Source organism: Aplysia californica, unplaced genomic scaffold (assembly GCF_000002075.1).
Source record: "Aplysia californica isolate F4 #8 unplaced genomic scaffold, AplCal3.0 scaffold01403, whole genome shotgun sequence".
NCBI classification, from domain to species: Eukaryota; Metazoa; Mollusca; class Gastropoda; order Aplysiida; family Aplysiidae; genus Aplysia; species Aplysia californica.
Genome location: NW_004798673.1, coordinates 91,692 through 104,239, shown reverse-complemented (window position 1 = coordinate 104,239; position 12,548 = coordinate 91,692). Strand labels below are relative to the sequence as shown.

At 37.8% G+C, this 12,548-nt stretch overlaps 1 protein-coding gene across 1 annotated transcript in view; it reads right to left on the bottom strand.

Annotated features, from left to right (window-relative positions):
* The window catches only part of LOC101849664, a 13,557-nt gene extending 2,891 nt beyond the window's left edge, over nt 1–10,666 (bottom strand). The window contains exons 1-2 of the mRNA XM_005112778.3: nt 10,532–10,666; nt 1,757–2,026 (exon numbers count right to left, since the gene is read on the bottom strand). Coding sequence (XP_005112835.1) covers nt 1,757–1,991 — 235 coding nt within the window. The 5' untranslated portion in view covers nt 1,992–2,026; nt 10,532–10,666. The remainder of the gene's footprint in view (nt 1–1,756; nt 2,027–10,531) is intronic.
* Between the last annotated feature and the right edge of the window lie 1,882 nt (nt 10,667–12,548).

Below are 12,548 nucleotides of genomic sequence, written 5' to 3'. Positions count from 1 at the left end.
TGGGGGAGGGGCGGGCGGTTTAATATACAATGTAGTTTGTATCACTAGTCTTTTGCCAATATCTTTCATGCGTCAAAGGCAGGACTAGGTACATGTATTTAGACATGTATTTAGACCAGAAAAAGTAGAGATCAAAGTGATAAAACTACGTAAGTGACTGATCTCTATCTTATTGTTGATGGAAAAGTGAAACATTCCGTTCATAACTTTAAACAAATATTTAATAAAGCATCAATAGTTTTGTGTTATTGTTTTAAAGGGTGAAAGGGGGGGTGTGCATTTTTTAAACCAAAAAATCATTATATCTGCAGTTACGCCTTTCTTCTATTGGACGGCAGAGTTAATGCTAAAATAAAAACAAATACAAAAAGAAAAAAAAAACGTGTAACTGGACACCACGTGATTATTATGCATGGAGTAGGCGAGTATTTTATCCCTGGCTCGTTACGTATTCAATCAGCCTCGTCAAAACGCTGAGCTGTACAGACGTGAACCCCGTGCCTCTAGCATAGCCACCTCACCACAGGTAGGAACAGAAGAGATAAAAATCAGGCCCCGGCTTAACCCCTTCACTGCCACGTAGACGTATGTGCCTGAATATAATTTTCCAAACATAAGTTTTTGCAGTATATTTTTCTACTGGGTTATGAAAGATATTGAAGAAGATATAACTGCACATTGTACAATTGCTTATTATGAATGAGGGAAAGTATTGTATTCTAGGGCTTTACGACTCTCTTGAAAGAGTAATTCAGATCTTCTTGTCTGTACAACGTAGATGGAGACGCCTCGCAGCACTGTAGTGAAAGGGTTAATGAACACTGCCAAGAACAGTGCTGCTGCAGGATGACAATGCACACATATAAACGATCTACGAAAAAAATCAAAAGGAGAAAATCTCCCCTCCACCCCCTTTCCTCCCTCCTGGCTGCAGGATGACAATGCACATTATTCAATGATCTACATGTACAAGAAAAAATCAAAAAGATACCTCCCCTTCCCTCATCCAACCCCAATCTTTTTTATTTGCTGCAGGGTGACAATGCACATAATTTAATGATCTACGAGTACAAGAAGAAATCAAAAAGATATCACCCCCCCCTCCCCCTTTTTTGCGGCAGGATGACAATGCACACTTTTAATGATCTACAAAAACAATCAAAATTACCCTCCCCCCCTCCCCATCCCTCTTATTTTGGGCTGAGGGATGGCAATGCATACCTAAAAGACCTATGAGAAGAATGAAAAAGAGAACCCCCCTCCCCTCTTTGCAAAGAAATTTTCTCCATGGGACATCAATATGACATTTCACATTGTGAATCGTTTCCTCTTTGATATTATACCCGTAAGCCGAAGCTTTGCTCGCATCTGTTATTTGCATCATTGATCATGGTATAGCCTACATTGCAAAATTGCAGCATGTTATGCAACATCATACAAATGAGTCACAACCTGGAGACACATATTGCGTATTAATGTAGGCTATCTCAGCAGTATCTTATCATATCTTTCTTATCTATTCGACCGTTTCTCGTACAATTTTCTTCCGACTTATCTAATCTCAATTATCTTATCTTATTTATACACTTTTTCGTTGAAATTTTAAGACAATAATAATAACAAAAATAAAAATTATGATAATTTGAAAAACAATTCATTCGACTAAAGTTTAAAAATTTAATAATTACCATTATTTATTGGACCATCACCACTAAAAATAGTATAACAATTATCGTTATTATTATTATTAGCCTACCTGACTCTGGGCTCAGAGGAGCCATGACTAGGCTGACCGTCTCATTTGACCGCCGGCGGTTCTTGGTCCGCTGGTGCTGGGAGACATTGCTGACCGCTACAGCATCGAGAGGAGGGGCTTCCAGGGGGTTCGAGAACGCCCTTCCGTCGTCGTAACGGTCGCCATGGTAACCGAACACGTTGAAGACGGACTTGCCATCCAGGCCAGTGGGCGGCGGGAGCTCCTGACTAGACATCACTCAGTCGGGCAGACGTCACTCACGACTCACAGCTGAAGGGGCAACGAAATGACAATACACTTTTTGTTTTTTTTAAAGTAGAGGGTTTTACGGCGCTCGCAACTGCATAGGCGCCAAGGGATGGGTGTCAACAGAGAAGTCCTTACAGGGAATCAGACTTACTTTGCTCACCTCTCTAGCTTCAACAGCACAATGTCTGCTTCGACTATCAAGGCACCCCGGAAATAGCGGGTCACAAGAATGAGACAAACATACAAAAGAATTAGAGGTAAATGACAATAGTAAGGATTAGGAAAGAAAAAGCAGCAGTTCCCAGTTGCAGATCAGGCACAGTTATGAGCGTGACATGATAAATCAGCCCATTTACAATTCTACTGTGCTAGAACGAGGACATTATAATAAGCAAAACTGTACAGGTTTAATGTCGCTTGCAACACTGCAAGGTTACTTTAAGAGGCAAGACGACCGGATTTAACGTGGAGCTCCGATGTTATGTGAAATGGTACAAGTTTTACGCCCCTCGCAACACTGTGAAGCTATTTCAGAAGTAGGACATCCGAATTCGATGTGGATCTCCGATATAATCTGAAATTGTACAAGTTAAACGCCCCTTGCGACATTGTACGGGGACACCCGTAGCGTATTTAACGTCCTCCTCCAATAGAATCAAGAAAATGGGAACATTACGTGTAAAGTAAAGCGCATTTCCCAAAAGAACACAACGTCACGCCCATCTGGCCTCGAATCACCGAACCCCCATTCTCACGATTACTTTACGAGCCCAGCAGCCTAACTACTAGACTACTGACGTCATCATACACTATACATTGTATATTATGGTTTTCCAAAAAACACGCAACAGTGCGCAGAATACAGTTTAACATTGCCACACAATAGCCGGAAAACACGTGTACGTACTGCAGCCTGGGGAAACCTGTGGGAGGCAGACTCTCACGTTCTTGTTCTAAAAGGACAAAGCAGTACGACAGCCATTTCTTTCCCCGGCGCTTTGCAGTTGAAATCTTCCGAAGACCTCAACAGCTATTTGACAAATGTATGCATACTTTTGGAAAGGAACGACGTAATAAGCACACAGCAGGGGAAAGCAGGGTCTGAAAGGATGCAAGTTTATACATGGGCAAAACACGTAAAGGGACACAACATTCTAGATTGGAAAGTAGAGAAAACAAGATTTCAAGCCGTAACAGTTAACATTTGCTTATCCCTAAATGGAAAACCACCTCAGATCGCAAAGATTTAATAAGTTTCTTTTCTAGGAGGGGGATGGGTGGGGAAAGGGAACAGAAGACATGCTTTTATTCATTTCCAAATCTACCTCGTCAAGACGCTTCAAGAACAATATTCTCGGTTTAGTAACACATTACTGTTGCCTGACATTTTATTTAACTTTCAGAAAAAGAAAACAGTCGGAAAGTTGTACAAATATATGATCAAAGTTATACACATTTTAAAAAACAAAGTGTTCTTGTTCTAAACTGTATGTTTTCAAAGACTTGTCAAAAGCAAAAAAACAAAAAAAGAAAAAAAAAGAAAAAAGGGTTTTTTCTTAAAGCAGGCATCTACATGCATAGGCCTTCTAAGATAAATACACAAATTCGAGTTTCTGAATTGTGTTTGATGATTTGAAATGCACAACAACATTACCTTAAGGCTGTCGAGCGCACATAATGTGTCGTTAAAAGTTAAGTGTACTTACATTCAATATTCTAGGCTGAATTGATTGTGCTGATGCTGTCAAGTGTAATCTCAAATAGAAATGTTTTTGATAAAACAACGATAAAAGGACATGAGAGCTAAACAGATGTTCCACTGGCAACATCAAAGATATTATATCTTATCAGCATCTTTATTTGTTCTTTTTAACTTTCTGTTTCTCGGGGTGCAAAAACTAAGAAACAGAAATTACGACGAACCACTAAAAATAAATCTTTGATCATACTACGAAAGTCAAAATGTTTCTTCACCACCCTCCCCCCCCTCCCTCCTTCAATTTAACTTTAAAAAAATTCTTAATTCTGATTTCTGCAAATGAAAAAATATTTCGCTAATTTTGTCGGAAAAAGAGAGACAAAACTGCTTTGAAAGTAAACCAGAATAAAGTGAGAATTTCATAGAGCAATTACTATCCAATAAGAATATGGGCTATTTGAAACAATCTACAACAATATTTATCATCATCATCGTCGTCGTTATCATCATCATCATCAGCAGCAGCAGCAGAAGCATTATAGCTATCATTACTATTATCATAGATTAATATCATCATTGTTATAATCATTATCATTGATATTATCATCATGTTTTATTACATTATATTATATTAAATTACATTATATTATATTATATCATTATATTATATTATATCATTATATTATATTATATTATATTATATTATATTATATTATATTATATTATTATATTATATTATACTATATTACATTATATTAGTATTTTATACTATATCATATTATATTATATCAGATTATATTATACTACATGTGTATATATTATTTATATTATATTATATTATATTATATTATATTATATTATATTATATTATATTATATTATATTATATTATATATATATACCATATTATGAAAATATGACATCACATCACATCACACCACATTATATTATATTATATTATATTATATTATATTATATTATATTATATTATATTATATTATATTATATTATAATATAATATATTATATCATAATATTTAAAATATACATTGAAGAGTCTCTTCCTGAAAAGAAAAAATTGATATCCTATATAATAAATTCAGGAGAAAAAATGGATTTCTTGCCTTTTCCAACATGGAGGGAGCTATGTTTCGGTGATGTGAAGTCAAACATGTGTTCAGTGAATTTGGTTCTGAAACACTGGGGTTGCAGTGAGTGCAATCATTGCAACCCTAGCCTTGATGATGTTTTGATGACATGCAATTACAATAAAGAGTAGGCTACAATAACTCTTTTGCCCATGAAAAAATAAAACCATACTTAAAACAAAAAAGTCATATATATATATTGTTGACAGGCCACACAATGTAATGTTTTGAATGTTCAATGTACAGGACCCTCAGTCTACAGAACAGCACGAAAAAGAGCAAATCAGAAAGTGTATATTTGACAGTAAAACGTAAAAATGCAGTGGGAAGACCATCCCTTCCCAAAAGAGATTTTTGACATGATATAGAACAGTAGCACCCCATTGGCATTGTGCCACCTGTAGGTGGGACAGGAGCACGCTACTTGCCAACTTACACCGACACTTCCCTTGTTCGCATAAGCTTAGGTATTAGAAAAAAATAGTAAAATTATTTTTGTCAAATAAAGACTTTCTTATCAGCAGTACACTGGGCAATCATGTAAAGCAAATTTGAACAGCAGGCAAAAGGTCAAAAGCTCATCTCCCTGCATGGCAAAACAGAACCTGTGCAGTCAGGCACACCTCCATATATTTTTTTCTAAACTTTATCTCTTGCAGGAGCACAGAGAATTACCTCACCAATTTTCCAGTTGTTAAACACAAGTGTGCACATTTGTGAATGCACATTTAAGTGAGTGAACAAAAATCCTATCATTACTACTCAGATATATTTTGGTAGTTAAGGGTTCTTGAGTGATCTACTTCTTTTTTTCTTTTTTTTTGACAGTTACTTTCTTTTTATCTGTCTCTTTACTAAATGTATTATTATCTTGTACACACACTGTAAACTACAACTCCAGAAACAAACAAAAATTTAATGTTTGAAAGGTGGAAATGATTTTAATAAAAAGCACTACTAAAGTCTTTTAAAGACCACCTTAAAAACACTTATCTTAACCTTACATTGATGTGTCACAAGCATTCCTTAGGTTCATCACTTAATAAAGAAGAGTGAATTTCCCCTACAAGAAAGGTAAGACCAGAAGCTCAAATGTAAGGGAACAGATTAAAAGTAAAACAGGGAAAGCAATCTATCTCAGATGACTCTAAAATGAAAAGTTGACAACAGTTGTTTTGTGTGGGGTTTTTTTTTTTGGGGGGGGGGTTGTTTTGAAAGAAACTGTCTTCTAATTTTAATACAAAGAAAAATTATCTACTTATTGATAACCGTATTTCTGAGTTTCCTGATAATACTTTCCCATTACTTAGGAAAACTAATGTTTGCGACAGCTGATAGCCAAAAGGCAAAAGAAATTTACATTCAAATTCTTACCTCTATAGGTGCAGTGAGAGATAAACACAGCGACAGAAACAAGGTCTACAGTAATACAAACAAGGTACACTGTAGCTTACATAATAATTCATTGATCTATTTATATTTATGCCACAGCCAATATCCTTTGAACTTAACTAAAATTTGTATTTATACATTATCAGCTGCTTCTTCATTAGCAACAGCTCTTTTTTCCATAGGTGAAACAAATCCACTACTCTAGGATGAATAATTTATACCTTGACTTTCAGGAGAACACCTGTGAAATATTTCAAAGACTGACAAATTTGACAGCCCAAAAATCAATATCCCAGTATTATATCTCTATTGAACTTTGAAACCATTCATCAATGATATAATAAAAATACTGCACAGTGGTCTCCAGCTAATTATTAATAGAGTGCCAAATAAAAACATGATATGATACACCTTGAAGCATGTTGGAGGTGTAGAACTGAATTTTTTACAGTATAATTATCACTCGTAAGTATGTTCAAAGTTGACAAGTCCCCGAACAGCATGATCGATCGGTCATTGCTGCTACAGTATCACTATCAGAATCAGATCAACCATAAAAAGACTCATTTCACTTGGAACTAATGGAAGCAAAGCAAACACCACGTGCTTTTCTTTATAATTTGAAACTGCAACTTTGCCATGGAGGAAAAGACGTAAGAACAAAGCCTGAAACAGAATTGCACAATGAGGAAAGCCAGTAACAGGCCATGCCTGGGCAAGCTTAGCTCAAACTCAATGACCAATCCACCACAAGACATCAGATGCGATGTGGTTCACTTTAGATACGTCCCTTTGAAATTTGGAAGCAAATTTGCATATGTGAGGTTTTGTTTTGAAATCAGGCACTCGTCAAAACAATGAAATCGAAGCAACTGGCAATTTTCCACCGGTTTGGCAATTTTTATCAAATTTTGGGTTTTGGCTCAACACCTATGGCCACTGAAAAAACAATTCGGCATGGATTTTACTGAAAAACATTGATTAAAGGCACAAGAAATGTAAATTTTCTGTTTCCATTGACTCTCAAGCTATAACTTTGGCAGCCATTTTCTCGATAATTTTACCCCTGAAACCAGGCGACCCCCACATCCTTCAATCACAAATTTATGACTTTTATTCCAGATAGATGGGTATTTCTTTCATTAAAAGTGAGACAAATGAAATAACTTTAAAAGTCCATATTATCAATAACTCTACATGCCCAAAAATGGATGAGTACCTGATTCCAACGCGTCATGACACATGCTTTCCTTGTCACTCGAGCTGAGGCGGCTATAAGCCTGAGACCACCGAGTTACAAACAGTACCATGATTATCATATATCATCCTAATCAGTGTATCCCCACTGCTGAGGATGCTTAATTATTACAGAGAACATTTTTTGCAAGATTTTGACTTACATTGTTTCCACAGCTACTTTTTCCAACAAAATTAAAAGAAAATCTTTTAACACATAAATTTTTGTTCACGGCGGTTTTGAATCACCAGTGTTGGTACAGATATAGGCCCTTAATTTTGAACAAAGAAGTTCAATTCTCTTGTATTAGAGTAAGCCCATTCTTTGGCAGGGAAAAGAAGCCCAGTTTTTAAACTCCTTCGAGACACAGCGGACCTATACATCCGATAGCCTTGAGCTATGTTGGAGACGCATCGTCCGATAGCATTTCTCGCCTGTTGTGGCAGCACAAATGAAGATATTCCAGTGAAGAAACTTTTGTTTGACATCGCTAAACCCTGTTTATTTTGTATTTTACCCTTGGACGTAGAGCGTTTAAAAAAATTATCCCATGGCGATTTGTGAAGGCAGTCGAGGCAACAAAGAACGAGGATCTTCGAGGAGTACCATACAAAGAAGAACTAACTATTCACAGTGACTGGAACTGTTTTTTCACAGTATTTGGACTATAAATTGTGTTGTGATGTGTTTTTAGCTGCATTATAATAAATTATGCGGTAACTTTATCTCGTTTGTTTCTGCATTTCTTCACTATCAACCTGCTAGGGAAAAAAATTGTTTTGGTCTCATACACCATTTTTGTAGGGGTCTTGGCAAGTTTAGGAATATATCCAGGCAAATTGGATTAGATCTAAGGCAAAGTCCAAATGTTGAATGTGTAGATAGTGAAAACAAACTTTTAAAATATCAAAAGGGGAAAAAATGACAGACTTTCAAAGTTGACCGAAAATCGTGCGTCTCTGGGCGCAAAGCTGGCCCAAAACCTGTATTCTGAATGAGTTATTAAAAGCCATCCAAATTGACATAACATAAATGGAGGTGTAATTCAATTACAATCAACAGATGATGGTTTGAATCAATGGACCATTCCGGACAAAAAATATTAAATGGGAATTAGGACTTCCGTACCGAGCGACCACCCCAAACAAACACAATAAAGAAGAGACCTAACCCTAACCAAACTCCTATCCCTTCCCCTAGCCCTCTATTCTACACTGTCTCATATAGAGGTCGCTCGTTACGGATCAGAAGTCCTCCCATTAAATGTGCGAACTTCAGCTTGAAGCCTAAGACTGTTAAAGCAAAAAAAAACTCAATCCTACGCAGGGGCGAAGGCTGACTTGTTTGACAGGGTAATCAAAGTGAAACAGGACAAGATATGGCCTGTAGATATCACACAAGAATCTTACTCGAAGCGGCGACTCTGAGTTGTGAATGAAAACAAATTCGGAATTCATATTGTATGTTCAACCGCCAAAATAATCGGGAAATTATTTTATTAAATATCAGTTCCAACTAAAATTAAATTTAACTTTAGATGTGAATACACAAACACAAAGCAAAGCAGCAGAGATGTCAGTACTAGATCTATAAGTTATAGATTTACCAGTGAGTGAGTCTAACTCTTTGGTAGAACATGACAATTATCATTTTTAAAATTTCACATTTTGGCTGTTTTTGTTAGCCTTTCGCGGCCAGGAGCTGGTGTCATAATCGAGGTCACGATCTGATTATAGGACGGTAAAAAGTCGAGCAGTCAAGAGATTATTAGGAGTTAGTTCCCCTCACATTTGTGAGGTAGACTCGACCAGTGTAATAGTTAGCTTACATATTCAGGGCTTGCGATTGATAATAACTGTGGCCCCAAAGGGGTGAACAGGGTATATGTGGCAATGAAACAGTTTAGACTGCTATGCACATGTTCCCTTCAACTCTATTGGTAGACTCTTCCAGCCTACTAAATCAAAGCTTGCGACTGCTTATGGAGTGGCCCGAGAGGCTATTTCTGTGGCCGTGAAACCGTTTTTAATGTTAGGCATACTGTTCATTGTTGATTACGAACGTCTTTTTACATTTAATTCAAGAGATTTACGTTTATGGATGAATTTGACAGCGACAATGTTTCAAAATTAGGAAGGGAAGCAGTGATTATTTGATTGTATAGACGCTTCGCCCCTGATCCTACGTCCTGCGATCATTTCTTTCCTCTTCAAGAACGTTTCTTTTGCGCGTATATAATGTCCATATAAACCCACGCCTACCACCACCGGCTCTCATAGTGGAAAAAAGTGACACATCTAAATGTACATTTGATGCTACATTATAACTTAGGCATATTAGATCTGGGAGGACTTCCGTATCGAGCGACCACTATGAGACAGAGCAGAATTGAGGGCTTGGGGTAGGGGTAGGGATAGGGGTAGGGGTAGGGTTAGGGGTAGGGGTAGGGGTAGGGTTAGGGTTAGGTCTGGGCCTCTTCTTTATTGTGTTTGATGGGGTGGTCGCTCGTTACGGAAGTCCTTCCTTAGATCTATAATAAATATTGAGGCGAAGACAATACAGGACCTATATTTCTAGATCTACAACCAAACAAAGACCAAGTATTGGAGAATTTTGGTACAAACTACAGTAACTACCCTTAATTTTTAGTCTTTTTCTAGATTTCTCTAGAGTCTAGAGATAAAGCTCTTCTACTTATACAGACTACTAATGTAGATCTAGAATCTAGATCTAGATCTACTTCTTACTGCTGCGCCAGTCGACATGATCCCAAATTGTTTACTCAATCTAGCCTATCAACCACTGGCCCTGCTATACTATCATAATATTACTAATCTAGATTCTAGATCTATATATCTAGATCTAGATCTAGATCTAGATCTATGACAATGGCATGAGTGATAGCAGTTACAAACAGTGACTGTAATTTTGACCAGGCCCAGCTGCCTTCCCTCGAGTCGAGACAATCGCCTCTATTAAAATCTTAAAATGGCAAAAGAAGCACATTCATTTGAACATGAAAGAAGGAATGTAAGTAGTCACCAATACTTACCGTAGCGAAGCAAACTTTGGCGGATCCAGCTGGCTTTTTTTCGCCACTGCTCACAGTCACACGATAAAATGCACTCTTAGCAAAGGTCTGCGCTTTGCACTGCGGGAACTAGGGTGACGTCTCTCCTGACCAGCATCGTCCTTTCTCTCTTTCGTCAATAACAGCAGGTATTCCCAGGGAACTCTTCCGGTATACATAAATTATCGGCCTTGAACTTGACCTAATCGGGACACTGTCATATGACGATGAGGGTTTCCCCGTTTCCCCGTCGTTCATTGGTGTATCAGAAGTATACATACATACATACATACATACATACATATATATATATATTACCGGCAGAGCTTTTCACCAAGCCCAAAGGCAGTGCTTTCGGAAGGACTCCCGTGTTTTCTTCTAAGTCAAAAGAAAGAACACTTTAAATCTACTTGGAGCCCAAATGGTGTCTATACAGAAAAGTCCACATTTTATTTTTCGTCGGTAGGAGGTATAGGACAACTGATATTTTTTATGTGTTTTATTCGGGTGTTTTATTCCTTCACCCTCGCAAACTCCGTCATGAGTTTTCAGTTTAAAAACCTCTGTTATGTCTGGTTTTTCATTCCCATCAAAAGTAGACCTAGTATTTATGTATTATATGTCGATTTATTTATTTGTTTGGTTGTTTGTTTGTTTTTTAGTTTTGATAACACAAAACGAAACCAAGACAAAAGGTAAAATGGACAAAAACGTAGCCTAGCCAATGTGCAACACACTTCACCAAGTCAAAAGCGAGGCGCTAAAAACGCTCCAAAAAAAGCCAGACAGGCCCTAGGCCTATATCTAAGAATAATAATGTTTTATTATTAATATGGGAAACAATATTAGACTGTTAGTAATAGTGGTAAGTCTTAGCGAAAATCTTCTTGTCTTTCTGTAAGTTTGCTGTTCTTTCCTCGGACTGGGAATCTGATAACTCTTGAAATTATGCATTAGCGTGCAACCATAAAGACATTGATCGACATCAAGTGTCTAGTCCGGACCATTGATAATTTATTTATAGAGGCGCCAGCTGGTAATTCCTTAATTTCAACGGGAGCTTTCACAACAATAGATTCTGGTGGACAGCTTTCGTGCCAAAAAAAGTATGTTCTAAGGGAGGCTACCCAAAATAAAAACCAAAATACACTCGACACAGTCTGGTTGCCTCCCGTTTTCTGGCGGTTCTCTCCTTTTTCCAATCAAAGCATTGATCTAGAAATGAATACAAAATTCGATAAACACGTTTACGCACACGCACGTACACACATACATACACGCGACCTTGCTCTGTTCTTACCTCTGTGCACAGCATCCCCCCCCCCTCCTTCCCCCTACGTGTAACTCCAAGTCAGTCTGGCAGGGGGTTCTCATGGTCAAAAGGTTAAGATATTCGCTTCTCATTCAATAGGTCCCGGGTTTGAATTCGGATAGCGACGGGAACATTCTCTTCTCATAAATTGTCTCCTTTCACCACATCCTTTCCTGCTCTCTAAAATGTTCTGTCGTCTGCTTTCGTCTCTCCTTTTTGTCCCCATCCCCTCACCTCCTCTGCCCCATCCTCTTGGCTCCTGACTCTTACTGCAGCCTTCCTACTGCTTCTCATTGGCTCCTAATTCTTACTGCTGTCTTTCAGCTGCACCCCTGATCGTATGCTAGGTAAGATCTACACATTGCCTTCTCTGACAAGGGTAAACAATCTTGGAGGTCACATGTGTAAGTTGCGCACCTTAATTAAAGATGCTTTGGTTGTCCAAAATCGATAAGAGTAGGCTTCGGCAGCCATCCGGGCACAATTCAACATTCACTACCAACTGAGAATGTTTGGTGTTTTCCGCGCGCTCATATTTGATCTTATGCACTTGTGAGTGCCGTAAAACACCTACAAAAAATCAGTCTGGCTCTAGTCCTTCACCTGGAGAACTGCTGCGTGAAAAAGGCGTATTTCCTTTCTTCCGGTCTGTCTTGCTTTCGTTTTCCAAAAGTGTTACCATGACTG